Consider the following 14,681-nt stretch of genomic DNA (forward strand, 5'->3'; position numbering starts at 1 on the left):
CTCAAACAAATATCAGTTTTGTGTGATCACGTGTGTTCTTTGCCAAGCATCACATGGTTATGTGCCCGCATATCAGTCTGCTTAACACAGGACTAGGAGTAAATACACAGCTATTGATAAAGAAAATTAAGTGGATATAGAAAAACTGATCTAATAATAAGGTGTATATGTTGTTAGAACTTTATTTTTTCAACACTGATATTATATCACCCACAGAAGAGCTAAAAGGATTTAAAATAGTATCTTCCGTGCAAATAGCCTATCCTGTCCTTCTGAAGCGATGGATCAGTACCCAAAAAGGATGTATACTAACACTGAAAATGATGAACAGCAATGATGAACCAGATACATTTATAGTTGTGAGAAAAAACAACAAATGTAACTTTTAAACTTCTTTTCTTTTTTTAGCATTAACCTCACTTACAAATCTGTAATAAATACAATGTGATTCTAAGTCTTTTACTTGATTACTCTGGGTTTGTATCCTAAAGGATTTACATTAAATAAAATATAGCATTTTCAGAAATCATTTTCCTAAGATAATACTTTTTTTTTTTTTTTTTTTTGGCAAAACTGCAAAAAAAATTTTTTTTTATTAATGTTGAAACTACATTGCTTAAAGATCAAGCAAAATCAATTAACACTACTTCAGACATAGTATACATCACTTTACAGAAAGAGTACTTTATGCGACATTCAGTCAACATACTGCTGTGCATTTGCTGAAATACATTTATTGATTACTTATCAGGTGTCTTATATTGTGTAGTTTACAGGACAATTACACTATTTGCCCATTTCTGGAATAAGTTTTTCCAAACTTTTCGAAGAGAACAATCGATGGTAACACTGTTTGAAAGTCCTAAAGAAATGAGAGACAAAAAAAGTGTTAAGTTTGGCTTTCATGGTTTTACCTTTTTTTTTTAAGATATTTCAGAGCTCTAAATATTGTCTTCTAGTTAAATTTAATTATATGAGTTGGAATGTAAATTATGCAAAATCATGTACATGAAACATTATTATATTATATGTACATTACTTTGACAGAGAGCACAAGAATTGAATGATTTAATTGCAAGCAAATATGTATTTCAAACTCTAAGTAACTACAGGCATTGCAAAAATGTTCTGCTCCAAAAACTAGATTTTATAGTCTTTTGCAAATCATGGTATACAAAACTACATTCTCCTCCCTGGCAACCAGGTAAGTTAAAGACAGCAAGATCTCCGTGCAATATTTTAACTTTTCTACCTTGTTTAACATTAAAACATGGATATTAAACAAGCTCCATGAGAAATGGCAAAAAAAGGAATATATATTAAATAAGTATTAGTAGCAAGAAATTGATTAGGAGTTCTGGTGGAAAAAAATACAAGCAGGATGATTGCTGAACACGTTTTTTCCAGGAAAAGCTCTTGGTTATTACACTCAATTTTTTAAAATGCAAATGCTTACAAATTTAAATTGAATAAGAGAAATGCAAGTGAACCTGTGCCTTAAGAGTACAAGCTTAATACAGCCAACAAACAAGAAAGTAAAATAAACTAAGTATTCTAAACAGTATTTTGATTTAGCTACTTACTAATGATTAGCAAGTCCATGGTGTTTAAGATCAAAGTTTTAAAGCATTCTTAATAAAATTATTTCCTTTGACCCTGAAATACTGGGAATAGTATCAGCAATACAAAATATTTGTTTTGTCTTAAAATAGTTTTCCCTCTCTGAAAGTAACATGCCACAGATGAATTATCAGCTTTCCAGGATCTGATGATTAATTTTTAAGAAAGAAGTTGGTCTAAACACTTTCTACTGTTTTCTGTTGTCAACACGATGCTCTGTGAAAGTGCATGGAAATGCAACATCTTCATAAGATGTCTGAGGCCATGAGTGAATGAAAGCTAAAGCTTTTACCTTTTCAACACATTTCACAATTTGAAAGGTTTGGTTTTCTCTCAAAAACAGAATGAAAACTATTTTATTTTTTTTTTCTGAAAAATGACAGGAAGCAGAATTATCACTCCCTGGATAATTTAGATTTAGCTACTTCACAGACCACAATTCAGCTGAATCTCCATAAACAGACAGAGCAACTACGACTTCTGGCAAGCTTCATGCAAACGCAGACATTGCCCACCTGAGTTTCATCCGCACTGCGTATTGTCAAACTGTGACCATATAATTTCTTACATCTCATACTTAAAGCTGTTTGGTATGATTCCTCCAACATTCTGGTGCATAGCTCTTAAAATCGCAAGGTAGACAGATACATTCAAAATGAAATACTCCCTGTGTGGTGTGAAAGTGAGTACTGCCCCATTCTTAACTTTTCACAAGGTTTAATTTTTAATGTTTCTCTATGCCTGGTCCCGCCCAATTTCTCATCCAACAGAAACGGCCTATTTGCATATTTTCATATTATACTTTAAGAATGGCAGAGTATTTTAATTTTCATTGTGTGTTTGGTATCACAAGTACCTTCTTACTGCAGGAAAAGTTGTCCATATAATTACTATAATAAATATTATTATAACTCCAGCATAACTGCAAATAGTTTCCTTCTAAAGTGAAGCTAGTTATATTTAATTCAGTAAATTCACCAGGCTAATATCGTTCATGGGAATGGAAAAAAACCCAGCTCTAGTTGCCAAGAAAGCAAACAGATAATACAGCTATAATTTAGGATTAAGCAGTAATTCAGAGCAGAATACAGTATACTTTATTTTGAAAATAGGAAGTATATTTTTAATTTACATGCAAGACAGTTAGGTACAGTTTAACAAAAAAAGCAGTGAACTTGGGGTGAGATGGGCAAACCAGTAAAAGGTGTACACCCCCCACATCAGGATAAAATCAGGAATGGTAAGTCTGAGCATTGAAGAAGTCTTCATTTGCTGAAGCAGACGGCTTTTGCTATTAGGATGCCTGGCCAAACAAAAACAATTGGCTGCCAAAATTAGCTCCTTGGGACGATTTAGGAGCCTTTGAAGTGAACAGTTTTTTGAGCTGGAACTAAGCCCAGGTCCAGTTTCAAACTCAAATCAAAATGACAAAGAGGAAATTTTCTGTGCCACACGCCCCCTCAGTGTAAGATTACTTTGGGTTGGCAGCTGTACTGTTTATCTTGTTATTTAAAGCTATTTCACTAGATACTCACAACTGAGCATTTAAACAACTGGCTCCGATTATGACGACAACAGTTATGTTTGACCACATTTAGGAAACATCACACAGTCTGATGGATAAATAAAAGTGTTGCTGGCTTTACAGTTAGACTAATTAAAGAAATTGAGAATGTATACTAGATAAATGCTGCACAGCATGCATATAAAATATAAATATCTTTTTAGGAAAGGAACCCTAACCATTTCTGTATTTGAAGACACAGATTTTAATCAGGTTTCAACAGTGTGCGAAAGTAAGGCCTGAAAATACCACTTGGCCTTGCAAGATCTACCTCACAGCGCTGATGAGAGTCTGTCCCACAGTATCATTGTAGAAGCATGAAGGGAAAGGAATTGGAAGCCATGTTCTCATGTCTGTCTAATTTGATGGTGAAATGTAGGTTCAAATCATGCAGTAAAGCACTGCAATGCACTGCTGGTTGATTCTGGTAGAATGCCAGGATCATCTTGAATTTAAGCTGATTGCTACACAGCATAGAAGGTATGAAGTTATGCAGGTAATCCTTTTGAAGCTGCAAGAACAGAAGTTGTGAGTGGAGAAAAACAGGCTTCTTCAAAATTTTTGTCACCATCAGTCCCTCATTGTTGGTAGCTGGAATGAATTAGCTTACAAATATGAATTCCCATGTATTGGTGAGATTGACCCTACAGTTTTGCAGTCTCAGGATCATAGGAGCATGGAGCTGAGCTTATGGAATTTTTCCACAATGCATTCTTAAATCATGCCATATAATTCTCAGCATCAGAGACCTGTAATTCTCAGGAACGAGACCCATTTTTAAATTCCCAAATGAAGTTAATATAACACTTCCTTTTTAAACTTGTCAAGCTTTGACTCCTTTCACTCTAGTAAATTGCAAGTGACTCCAGTTCAGCTGACAGAGCTTAACAAGACCTATGGACCCTTTCAATATATTTGACTACTTGACTGTCATGTGTGCTCATCAGTTCTAAACAATGGAGTCAAAAAAGGTGACAGAAAGCCACCAAAGATTTGTCTCAATCAGCACACTCTGATGTAATAGATTAGACTTGCCAAACGCTCACATAGTTTATTTTTGGAGTGTTATTATTAAAGCAAATTCTAAAGAAATTTACATCTGAGTATTCAGGCATACATAAATACAGGCCATGTGCAAATAAGATTGGCTAACCAACGAGACCTTGTAGACCTACATATCAGCTTGAAGGCCTTTGAAAATGCATTCCCTCATATTCTAGTGATAAGTTTGCACTAACAGTGTTTCTTTCCATACAATTTTGAGAGTACTGTACATTTTCCTGTAATATAAAAATGCACTTTGGAATAAGATAGGAATTACAATTAAGTATCTTCTTGGAAATTTAATGAAGTAGAGAGTTAGCTGCTTCAGACCAAAGCAAGAATAGGCAAACAACAGTAGCATATCTACTTACAGACTTTAAGGCCAGGAAGTACCATTATGACCATAGCTCCTGCATACACACTTCGGGTAATTTCCTACAGCAAATGTATCAAGTCTATAATAATTATGAAGCTGTTAAGCATGTGATAAACTTGGAATAATAAGCTTACAATAAACTTAGGATACCTGATTTACAGTTTTGCATAGCCTTTCTCTCTAACGACAAAATTTCATTTTGTTGCATAAATAGAGATTTGGTTGCATAAATAGATCTTAAAGTTGCATTAGGTTGTATGAATGCAGATTTCCTTCATAGGTTAGGAGAAGTAGCATATGAAGATGTTTCAAAGATAAATTGTATAACCTCTCTAATGAAAAGTATTCTACCTATAGCGGTGATTCAGAGCTCCGAGTCCTCTTCTGAGCCAGTCTAACAATACTGAAGACACTGTATAATTGCCTGATGTCAGCCATGACACCATGTGCTATGCAAAAGGTAAACCAATCCATGAAAGGTTTAGATCTCAGAAAAACTTTTTTGTAGTGCTGGAATTATGTCTGTTGAGAAGAATCAGTGGCAGAGGGGATAACTGAAAAGTGGGCACAGCTGCTAGTATCCCAATTCTATCTTCATGCTATTGAAGAGTAAAAACAGAGAACAAACCTCACTTTTCTTTAGCTTGAAACCAACATCCATAGGTACACATCAAGACTTTAGAGGTTGCAATGGGAAATTCTCCATAAATGTCCATGCAGTAGTTACGTCCTTAGTGTAGGGTAAGCCCACTGAGCAATCTTGCTTTCCCCACAAGGCTGGGACACAGCTTGCGTGCATACCTCATTTGAAAACCAGGCAGTACTGCCAAATGCCACTGTACAGTCATAGTCCACAATCCCCTCTGTTTAATACTAAGTGGTCATATTTAAGTATTCCCTATGATCCTAATGCCTGTAATAGTAAAATTAGAGTTTTAAATTGAGCTGTCATAGTAAGCCTCCTGACCTATTAATAGCCATGGAGGTCTCTAACAAGGAAGCAAACCAGCAATGGCAAGCTGTTATACAAGTAAAATGTTGATCCAGCTAACTTTTATTGTTAGCAAATTTATCAATACTGGTTAACAATACTTCCAACTAGTACAGGGCCTTCTGACATGACAAAATGAGTGTAACAACCCATTCTGTCAATACAACACAAATGTCATTTCAAGTGCTCAAAACCCACTAAGCTACCCTAAAAAAGATTGATTTATCTGCTCCAGTGTTTCTTTGGGGCAAACTTTTCTCACAACTGAAACCAATTAGTGGGCCTGGCACTTGTAGTGCAGAATGTAGGTCAGCATCAAGTAATAAAAAAGTATTGACTTTTCTCTGTCTGTAAGCAGCATGAAAGGGGTGCCATGGCCTTGTCGTATATGAAAAGAGCTCCATTAATTTCACTTATTTCAACCAGGGCTGTCAAATACTAATGCTTCTATTGCACTTTTCACACAAAGTACATTGACACCAGTCCTGGCCCCAGTGAAACAAGTTTACAATATTTCAGTCAGTGAAAGGGGTACTATAATTTTTAATTCCCTGTTGTACATTTAGTCTCTTTAAGCAGCACTGCTCATAAGACCTATTGAGAGATATAAGCTGGGACATTAATAATGGCTACACACTTCTTCCCATGGGCAACAGAACCTATTTCTTGGGCATAGCTTCAACAGCTAATTAGCCATAAAGTTCAGGATGCGGTTGTTTGGCGTAACTCTGTTTTTGTGGCTGGTGGGCACAGATTGCCAATTTTGCTTTCCACTGTGGAGAAATATCCAAAACCGAGGAATAGGTCTTCTGTGGCTTAAGGCTATAAAATTGAAAAGCTAATGTGTTAACCAATTGGGTCAACTAGCCCCTTCAAATAAGAGATAATAACAAAAGCCTGGATCATGCCTTAGGGACTGAATCTCATTGTGTCACTGCAAAGGTATTGACTTCCAGGGAAAAGCGTGCCTAATCAGAGTTCCCTGAGCTACAGTGGACAAGTGACCACTGCTGTGATGAAGGGGGTGGAATTACACCTTTCCCTATTCAGCTTGCCAGTGCAATGCAGAGAAGGAGAACTAGGAGCTGTCATCTATCTCCTTTGACTGTCTACTACTGCTACCAATTCTAAACCCTCTACAGTTTTGTTCTTTTGGGTAAGTGCAATGAAAAAACCTGTGCTTCCATGAAGACTTTATGAGCTTCTCCATATGGTGGATCAACGCAGTGGTGGTCAAACTGACCTAAAATGTTATGATTCTGTTTCCCTCTATTCTCTGCAATTTCCCATTTCCCTCATAAACTGCCTGCTCTTTTTTTTGTTTGTTTTTTCTAAGTGAAGTTTATGGCTCTTCTTGACAAGCTTGGAGGCTCTGAGTGTGATGTCTAACTCATTCCCTAATTACCTCCTGCAAATGCAAACATCATCAACAACAATAAAACTCTTTGATTTAAAAAGACTGGGTGACTACGGTAGAAGGCAATTTTCTACTTGCTTTAATGACTTCATAAGCGCAAGTCTTACCCTTTGAATCAACTTGCTGTTAGATCTTAAAATAAAATGATATTGTATAGCCATCATAAAAGGCAACTTTATAACCTTCTGTGTTATGCTTACATCAGGCAAGTTTTTTCTACTTGTTAGTTTTAGTCTTCTATTGACATTATGATAATGTCTTGTAAAAAAAGATCAGGAAATTATGTTCACAGTAGGAAATCTAACAACACTATTTTAATATCCTATCTTCCAAACAGAAAGAGAAAACATTAATTGCTATTTAATTTATGCAACAAACATTTCATTATTATTACACTTAAATTTTCATGGAGATTTATAACTATCACTGACTCTTACACATTTCATCTTTTGGAATTATAAATGAGGAAATCAAATTCAAACAGTGCTTCTTAGAAATTATGAAAGATTTCTAATTATGGTTCATGAATTTGAAAAACCACTGATCTGATAATCACATAGGTTTAGATACTTCCTGCATGATGTGTCCAGTGCAAGCAGCACAGCAGTGTGTGCTCCTCTGTGACAGTCTAACATGGAAATTATAACTCTATTCCTCCCTTTCTCTAATATTCTGAGAAGGAAGTATTCTGCTTCTAATCTGTGCTCACTGAAGTTTGCTTTCTTAGCTGAGCAGCTAAGCTGTGCTAATTTGTGCTTTGGAGATAACTGAAAATAACTGGCTAACACAAGTCAAGCTCTAAAACTTCTTCTTCATCTGTGCAAAGAAGGAGAGGATGTGTTCTAGCCTTGAAAAGAGCCCATTTCTGGTCCTGCATGGTTAGAAGTAGTTTGGACAAGGGAACAAAAGTGTATCCCACTGTACCCTTCCATAGGCGCACAAATTAAGCTATGACATGACAGAAAATAACGATGCTTTTGAGAATGCAATAGTTTCAGCCATTGTACAAGGAAAGCACAAATATTTCTAAACGAATAGGATGATATTTTGCAATAGCTGTGTTCATTAAGGATTACAAATGTGTCAACCCTTACAGTGCTTTCTCACAAGCAAAGGCAAATTATCTCTTGGCTTTGATGGAAGTTTTGTGCAAAGAAGGACAAAGGAAAAAAGGGGAAGGATTTGGTCCAGTGAATTACTTTTTCTATAAGTATTGCATCTCTAAAATTAACCTGGGATCTGAAACTAGCCTGTCGTTTTTGTCATGTGTAATATAACCAGCAATGAAGATTTGTGGTCCAAATTTGCATTTGTTACATTTACTTAGTACCCTGCAGTCATTGTGGTTGCCCAAGGGGAAGGAAGGGTGGAATTCCCAGCTGTACCCTCTAAGCTCATTTATTCCATTTATTGATGATCTGCAAGCCAGACACTGTTTGGTTCTTCCTCCCAAACATGTACTAGCTTTGCAATGCTTTAAAAAGAAATATATTCTCCTTTATAAATAACTGTTCAGATAATTAATTTACTTATGTGTATAAAGCTAATCTAATGAAGAAGAATAAATCGCCTTTATGTAGACACTTTTCAGGTACTTTTAGACATATTCAGAGCCAGTATCAATATTAAAAGTATAGTTTGCCAGACAGAAAGTTACAGTGCATGCTGTATCATACTTTAGTCAATGTTATGAAACAGCATCACCCAAATTCTCTTCTGAACGTCTGTATTTGAACCAAAATTGTCAAAGATAATATTCTATTTTTTCAACTAATGTAGCCTTTTTTTTTTACAAGTAAATTAAATTAAGAAACCAATGTGAATTTCTCTGCAAGCTATTTCATACTTGGATACCCTTGAACTTTACTGAATCTGGGCTAAAAAACAAATGTGCAGTTGAAATAGTTCAATAGGTATTCAGAATCCCAAGAGGTGTTTATTTGCTATTGATATGCAAATGTCTACTTCTTGCAGGGTATTTTAACAAAATATTTTTGAAGAGGGGAGTAGATGTTCATCTTAATTTAAGATATATAAATAACATTGTCAAGTATGAAAACACACTGATGAGTAATACATAACCCTTTTATGAAGTTATTAAATCTGAGGTGGAACTATGCCTAACACTACATTCCTGTGTACAGAAAAATATAAAGTCATAAAAGCATCTCATGAAAAAGTTAAAGGACATATTTTTATCACAATGATTGTATTTTTAAACCAACTCCTTGTCCTGTCCATCACACACACTCTGCTAGCAACAGGACTTGTATTAGAAAATAACGCACTTAGGGATAAGTATCTTGACTTATGTCATTTATAAGCTGCCCCTTTCATTGTCTAATCTGTTCAACCACAACATTCTCTTTCCAGCTGAAAATAAGCCAGTGCCAAGTGTTGACTGCCAAGACAAACTCAGAACCACTTTTAACCTGCTGGACTAAAGCCAGAAAATGTTTAACCTGCCAAGATCAAGTTGCAACTATCTCTAACTTGCCAAAATCATGCCACTAGGAGTTAGGGAGGAAAAATTCTGAGTTGAATCCTCAGGTGCAAATATTTTTTATCTTATCAGATGAAGTTGTATCTGCTTGAAAAAAAGTTGTAATCACTTAGAATCAATAAAAAAAACCACATTGATTGCACTGTATTTGGCATACGCAGTGAAAACAGTACTCCAGTTAGTTAGATTTCATTTGGTTTGACATTGGTCTGGATGATGCTTTCAAACCTGATTGCATTCTGTGATGAAATGACTAGATATGCAGATCAAAGGAGAACAGTGGATGCTGTCTAGCTGAGCTTTACCAAGGCTTTCAACACAATCTCCCAGAGAATCCTTTTAACCAAGTTGGTAAATCATAGTCTAGATGTGCAGACTAATAGATGTAATAACGGTCTGGAGTATCAGGTTCAGAGGGTAGCAATGAATGGCTTGTACTTTAACTGGAACCTGGGTACAAATGTATTTCCTCAGGTGCTGTCTTGGGACCTATCTTGTTTAATACCTTCATCGGTGTCCGGGAGGTGGAGATGGAATGCACTCTTATCAAGTTCATGGGCAACAACAAACTAATGAGTGCCATCGATATGCTTGAGGGCTACCGTTCAGAGTGATGTGGACAGGCTAAAGGGATGGCCTGAGAGAATCTCAGAAAATATAGTACAGACAAATGCACCCAGCACAGACTAACCCCAGGAACAAAGCAGGCTGGAGGCTGACAGGCTGGGTAGTAGCTCTGCAGAAGAGGACCTGGGGCTCCTGGTGGGCAACTAGCTGAACATGAGTCAGCAATGTGCCCTAGCAGTGATGAAAGCTAAAGAGAAAACCAGCTTTCCTGTTTTGTAAATGTAAGCCACCCTCAGAAGAGATTGAAGTGATCAAACAGGAAAAGGCCTTTCTCATTTTGCAGGCAGCTTACTTTGGAGACCAGCTAACACTAGAAAAACTACTCATCTCCTATCCAGTGTTCACAAATGTTCTCACTAATCAATAAAACTGGAACAATAGCTCTTAGGCTAATACCTATTGTTATTTTTTGTCTATATTTATTCATATATGGTAACATATCTTCTTTATGTGTCATGTTTTTCTTCATTTTTCAATGGCACTTTTTCTCTTGTGTAAATCCACCAGTTCTTTGATACAGTTCAGGAACAGCACCAGCAACACTGATTATTCACTCAGGTGCCACAGATTTGTTTTGGCATTGACATGAAGCTAGTTCTGTCAAACTGCTGCTGACTAAGAAACTTCAGGGAGAGGAACAGTTGGTATTTATAGCCAAACATTATTTCAGATTCAACAGTGTTCAGAAAAATGAAATGGATTACACATATATAGCACAAATTTAAAATATAGATTGTTGAACACTTCAAAAACTAAAATCATGCTGTCTCGGTTCTGATATGAATACATGTTATATATACTAAACATAACAACTTGTGCAACCGTATTCTATGGTAGTACATAAGCAAAAGTTTATTTCATTTTTCCAGCTGGATAACTTCCAAACTAAATTCTACACTCTGTTGTCCATGTTGAGGAAAGAATTTAACCTTAAACTTTCTTTAACATCTATGTCTTTAATGTCTATGCAGAACTTTCAATGTATAGCTGAGTAGTGTTATATCCTATAAATGAACAGGAACTAGGAATTTTTACAATGTTTTATATGCTAATTTATTCATTGACAGTGTAGTAGCAATATAAGTTATACTGTAAAGTTTCCCATACTTCTCTGAGGACTTTGGATTTGACCTGAAGTGTTGAAATTCTTTAAATAGCAACACATTTTGGTCTTCCTCCTGCCAAAGGCTTGGGCATCTGGAAAAACTACAAATCATGCCAAACTCTTTGAGTGATATATGTAGGACCACAATCCACTAGGAAATAAGCTAAGACCAACTCATTCATTTCATTTAGGTCCTTCAGTGGGATTTGAACCATCCAGCCCACAAACCATGTCTCATGAGATTGCAGTATACATCCAGCCCACAGTAATAATGATTCATATACATATATGTGTGTATGCTTTATTACCACCTTTAGCTGGATTAAAAGCAATATATCAAATTTTATATTTCTGCTTCTTTTATTAGCTTTCTAGCACTTGATCAGCTGATAGAGGCGATAATGAAATGTTTTTTTATAAACTGGAGTTTGTAAGTCCTATCCTGAGAATGTAATATTTCAAAAAATAGCCTAAGCTTTGGGGAAAAAACCAATTACAGAAACAGCATTAAAAATGCCAAGCACTGGGCAGAAGCAATTCTGGATCAGTTTAAAAAAGTGATTGATGAAACTCTAATCTGAGCTGAAGGAACAGTTTCACGACAAGCTGTGACCATTCCACACACTTCATTAGCTGCCATAATTAGCCTGGTGTTTCAATTTGTTAGAACTGGTGGGGACAATTTTACTCAGAATGCAAACATCAAAAAACAGGGTGCCTCAGACTTCAGAAGAGGCTGATGAGAAGCTTTTCTAGTCTCTGTTAACTAAAAGATTAATTACAGCTGATGAGAGGCTGTACTCTGATTGTCACTCTGTCTATGTGCATTACTTTTAGCATTAGAAGAAAGACATGGTTGACACTACACTGCTCAATCAAGCAGTTTCGCATTAGTGTACAAAGTCTGTTAATATGCAATGTTCTTATTGTTTCTCTTTTTCTTTTTTTCCCCTAACTTTGAGACTCTCATACCTAACAACTTATACTTTAAAAGAGCAGGTTATTCAGTTGCTAATGATAAGCACTTATCACTTATGCTGTCATTCCTTCATACAACTACAGGTGAGAGATCCTAACACGTCTCAAAGCTACTTGCTGGGAATATTATTAGTTCCTATTATCACAGTCAAACTGTAAATTCCTACTCAAATAGTCTCATTATGGAAAACAAACAATACAGTTGTGAAACAGATACTGTGGGCATCACAGCCTTTATATCTTACCCCCTTTACTTCAGGTGCTATTACCTCTGTACATTAACTCATCAAAGCTTGTAAGGTAAATAATTAAATAGAAGTGAAGTCTGAATTTGAAGTGCAAAGGTTATTCCTGAATAATTCCATAACTCTCATTCTAGAATATTAACAGATCATAATACACCTACTCATAAATAACTCCTTATGTGGATATGCCTTTCATTTTCCCTACGTGTTTTATGCTGAAATCAACAAAAAGTGCAAGAGAAGAAAGAATGTAGTTTCTTATCTCTATCATGGTGTAACATCCTTTTAACCTGAGTTTACAAAGGGCATGTTAAATCCAGCTCTTCATTGTATAAACACTGAAGTGTATTCCAAGATGAATATTATATTGCTATTTAAAATGGAGCAAATGAGTTCAGAGTTGATTCATGATATAAATTTTAAAAAAAGAAGCAGTAGCTACTTATGTCAAACCATTAAGACAACAAGCAGTCTGTATTACTTACAGTCTCTCATTCACTCCAACATAGCTGCACGAAACTATCTTTTACTGTGATTTTTCCTATTCAGGGAATGTAGATTACTTTAAAATCCCTTTTACCGCGCTGAAGTCCTACTGCTCTAAGAATAGTCTACTCTTGCTCTCTGGAGAGATCATCAAAACAACAAAAACTTGCAGTCTTTCTCTCACCTTGGGCATATACCTGGCATAACCTCTCAGAATCCATCCAGAAGAGCTATGGGTATTAATAACATTACAAATTATACAACTATTCAATCATAATCGGTCAGTGTGACAATATATGTCATTCAGGCATCATTTTAAGATGCAATGTTCTGTAGTTCTAAGTGTATCTGTTGCAAGAAGTCACCAGAATACATGCTTCTGGTCTTAGACTTCAATTGCAAACTCACCAGCAACGTGAATTTAAAGATGAAATAAAAAAACAGTGTCTATTTTTCTGTGAAAATGGGTAACACCATTTTTCCTAGAACATTCTTTCTAAATAGCATTTATCTACATATCAATTATATTAATTATGGGCCAGATCCTAATCTGATGCAAATTAGCCTTGCTCCATTGATATATCTCAGTTATGTTAGGTGCTAAGGATCAGTTCTCATACCTGCATTTTTCAACATGTAGATGGACCATGTAATTCCTAGAGGATTGTGAAAAGCTTCCTGTTACTTTCATTTCAACTTTATTTAACGAGCACAAACAAGGTCTAGGTGAGTATTATCAAATAATAAGTAGCTTGCTTTTGCAGCTATGCTCCATAAAGAATTCTAGGTGACTTCAAAATATAGCCTTTTTAATTCAATATCATGGCAATTGGAATTGAGCTGAAGTACAGTATGTTTGGCAGATACATAAACAAATCTACGTAATTCCAAGAATGCTGAACAGCCCATCCAAAACTGTCATCAGAAGGCAAGGCCAAGCACTCCCTAGTTTAGCGTGAGGATTTTCAATTCCAACAAACAAAATAATATCCAAATAGTGAATACCTAAAAACAATATAAACAAAATAAACTACGTGTAACTTCAAACTCTACCATTTCCAGCTCAACTCATTATTTTTTTTGCATTAAAAGCTCTGCCGCAAGTTACTGTAATGTACTCTAAGTGTTGTTGTACACTGTGATCTAAAGTGCTTCTGATTAAACAAGGGGCTTTAAAATATTTAAGCAATGTGTACAATGGGAATTGTTTAGGAAGTTAAAACATATATATCTCTCTCTCAAAGAAATATTAGTTAAACTTAGTTCTTACTAAAAAGCAAGATTTTCTTTTATGCCACTAACATACAAGTTACATTATTAAATGAGGAAGGTAGGCAAAGCAAGACATTTATCATCCAACAGACAAATGACACAGGATTGCTAGTTAGACAGTATAATAAGTACCATCTAATTTTCTCTTTCGAATCAATTTATTCTTCAAAGCCTTGGATCATCATCAAGGGACTGCATTTTCCCGTTGAGAAATTACAGGACTGAAAATCAGGTTTTATAAAATATTCAACTAGTTTCCGACAAACCCTTACAAATAACCACTAGAGTGGATATGATTAGAAGAGTGGTGACAATATCTTTTCTTATGCAAATAACTGAATGGTTTGACTCTTCTTAGTCACTACTTTGTCGTATTCCCTCAAAATCAGACCCTGTAACTCATCAGTAACCTTCACCAGAAAGTTTTTTCAGTCTTTCTTTTCAGCCTTCCAG

At 35.6% G+C, this 14,681-nt stretch overlaps 1 protein-coding gene across 1 annotated transcript in view; it reads right to left on the bottom strand.

The window, feature by feature from the left end:
* Window positions 1-781: 781 nt before the first annotated feature.
* SPATA17 (spermatogenesis associated 17) overlaps window positions 782-14,681 on the bottom strand; it is a gene marked incomplete at both ends in the record, with an annotated part of 92,178 nt that continues 78,278 nt past the window's right edge. The window contains 1 exon segment of the mRNA XM_082305945.1: window positions 782-862. Within this exon segment, the coding sequence (XP_082162071.1) occupies window positions 782-862 (81 nt within the window).

This window comes from Platalea leucorodia, assembly GCF_965183815.1.
Source record: "Platalea leucorodia genome assembly, chromosome: 3".
NCBI classification, from domain to species: domain Eukaryota; kingdom Metazoa; phylum Chordata; class Aves; order Pelecaniformes; family Threskiornithidae; genus Platalea; species Platalea leucorodia.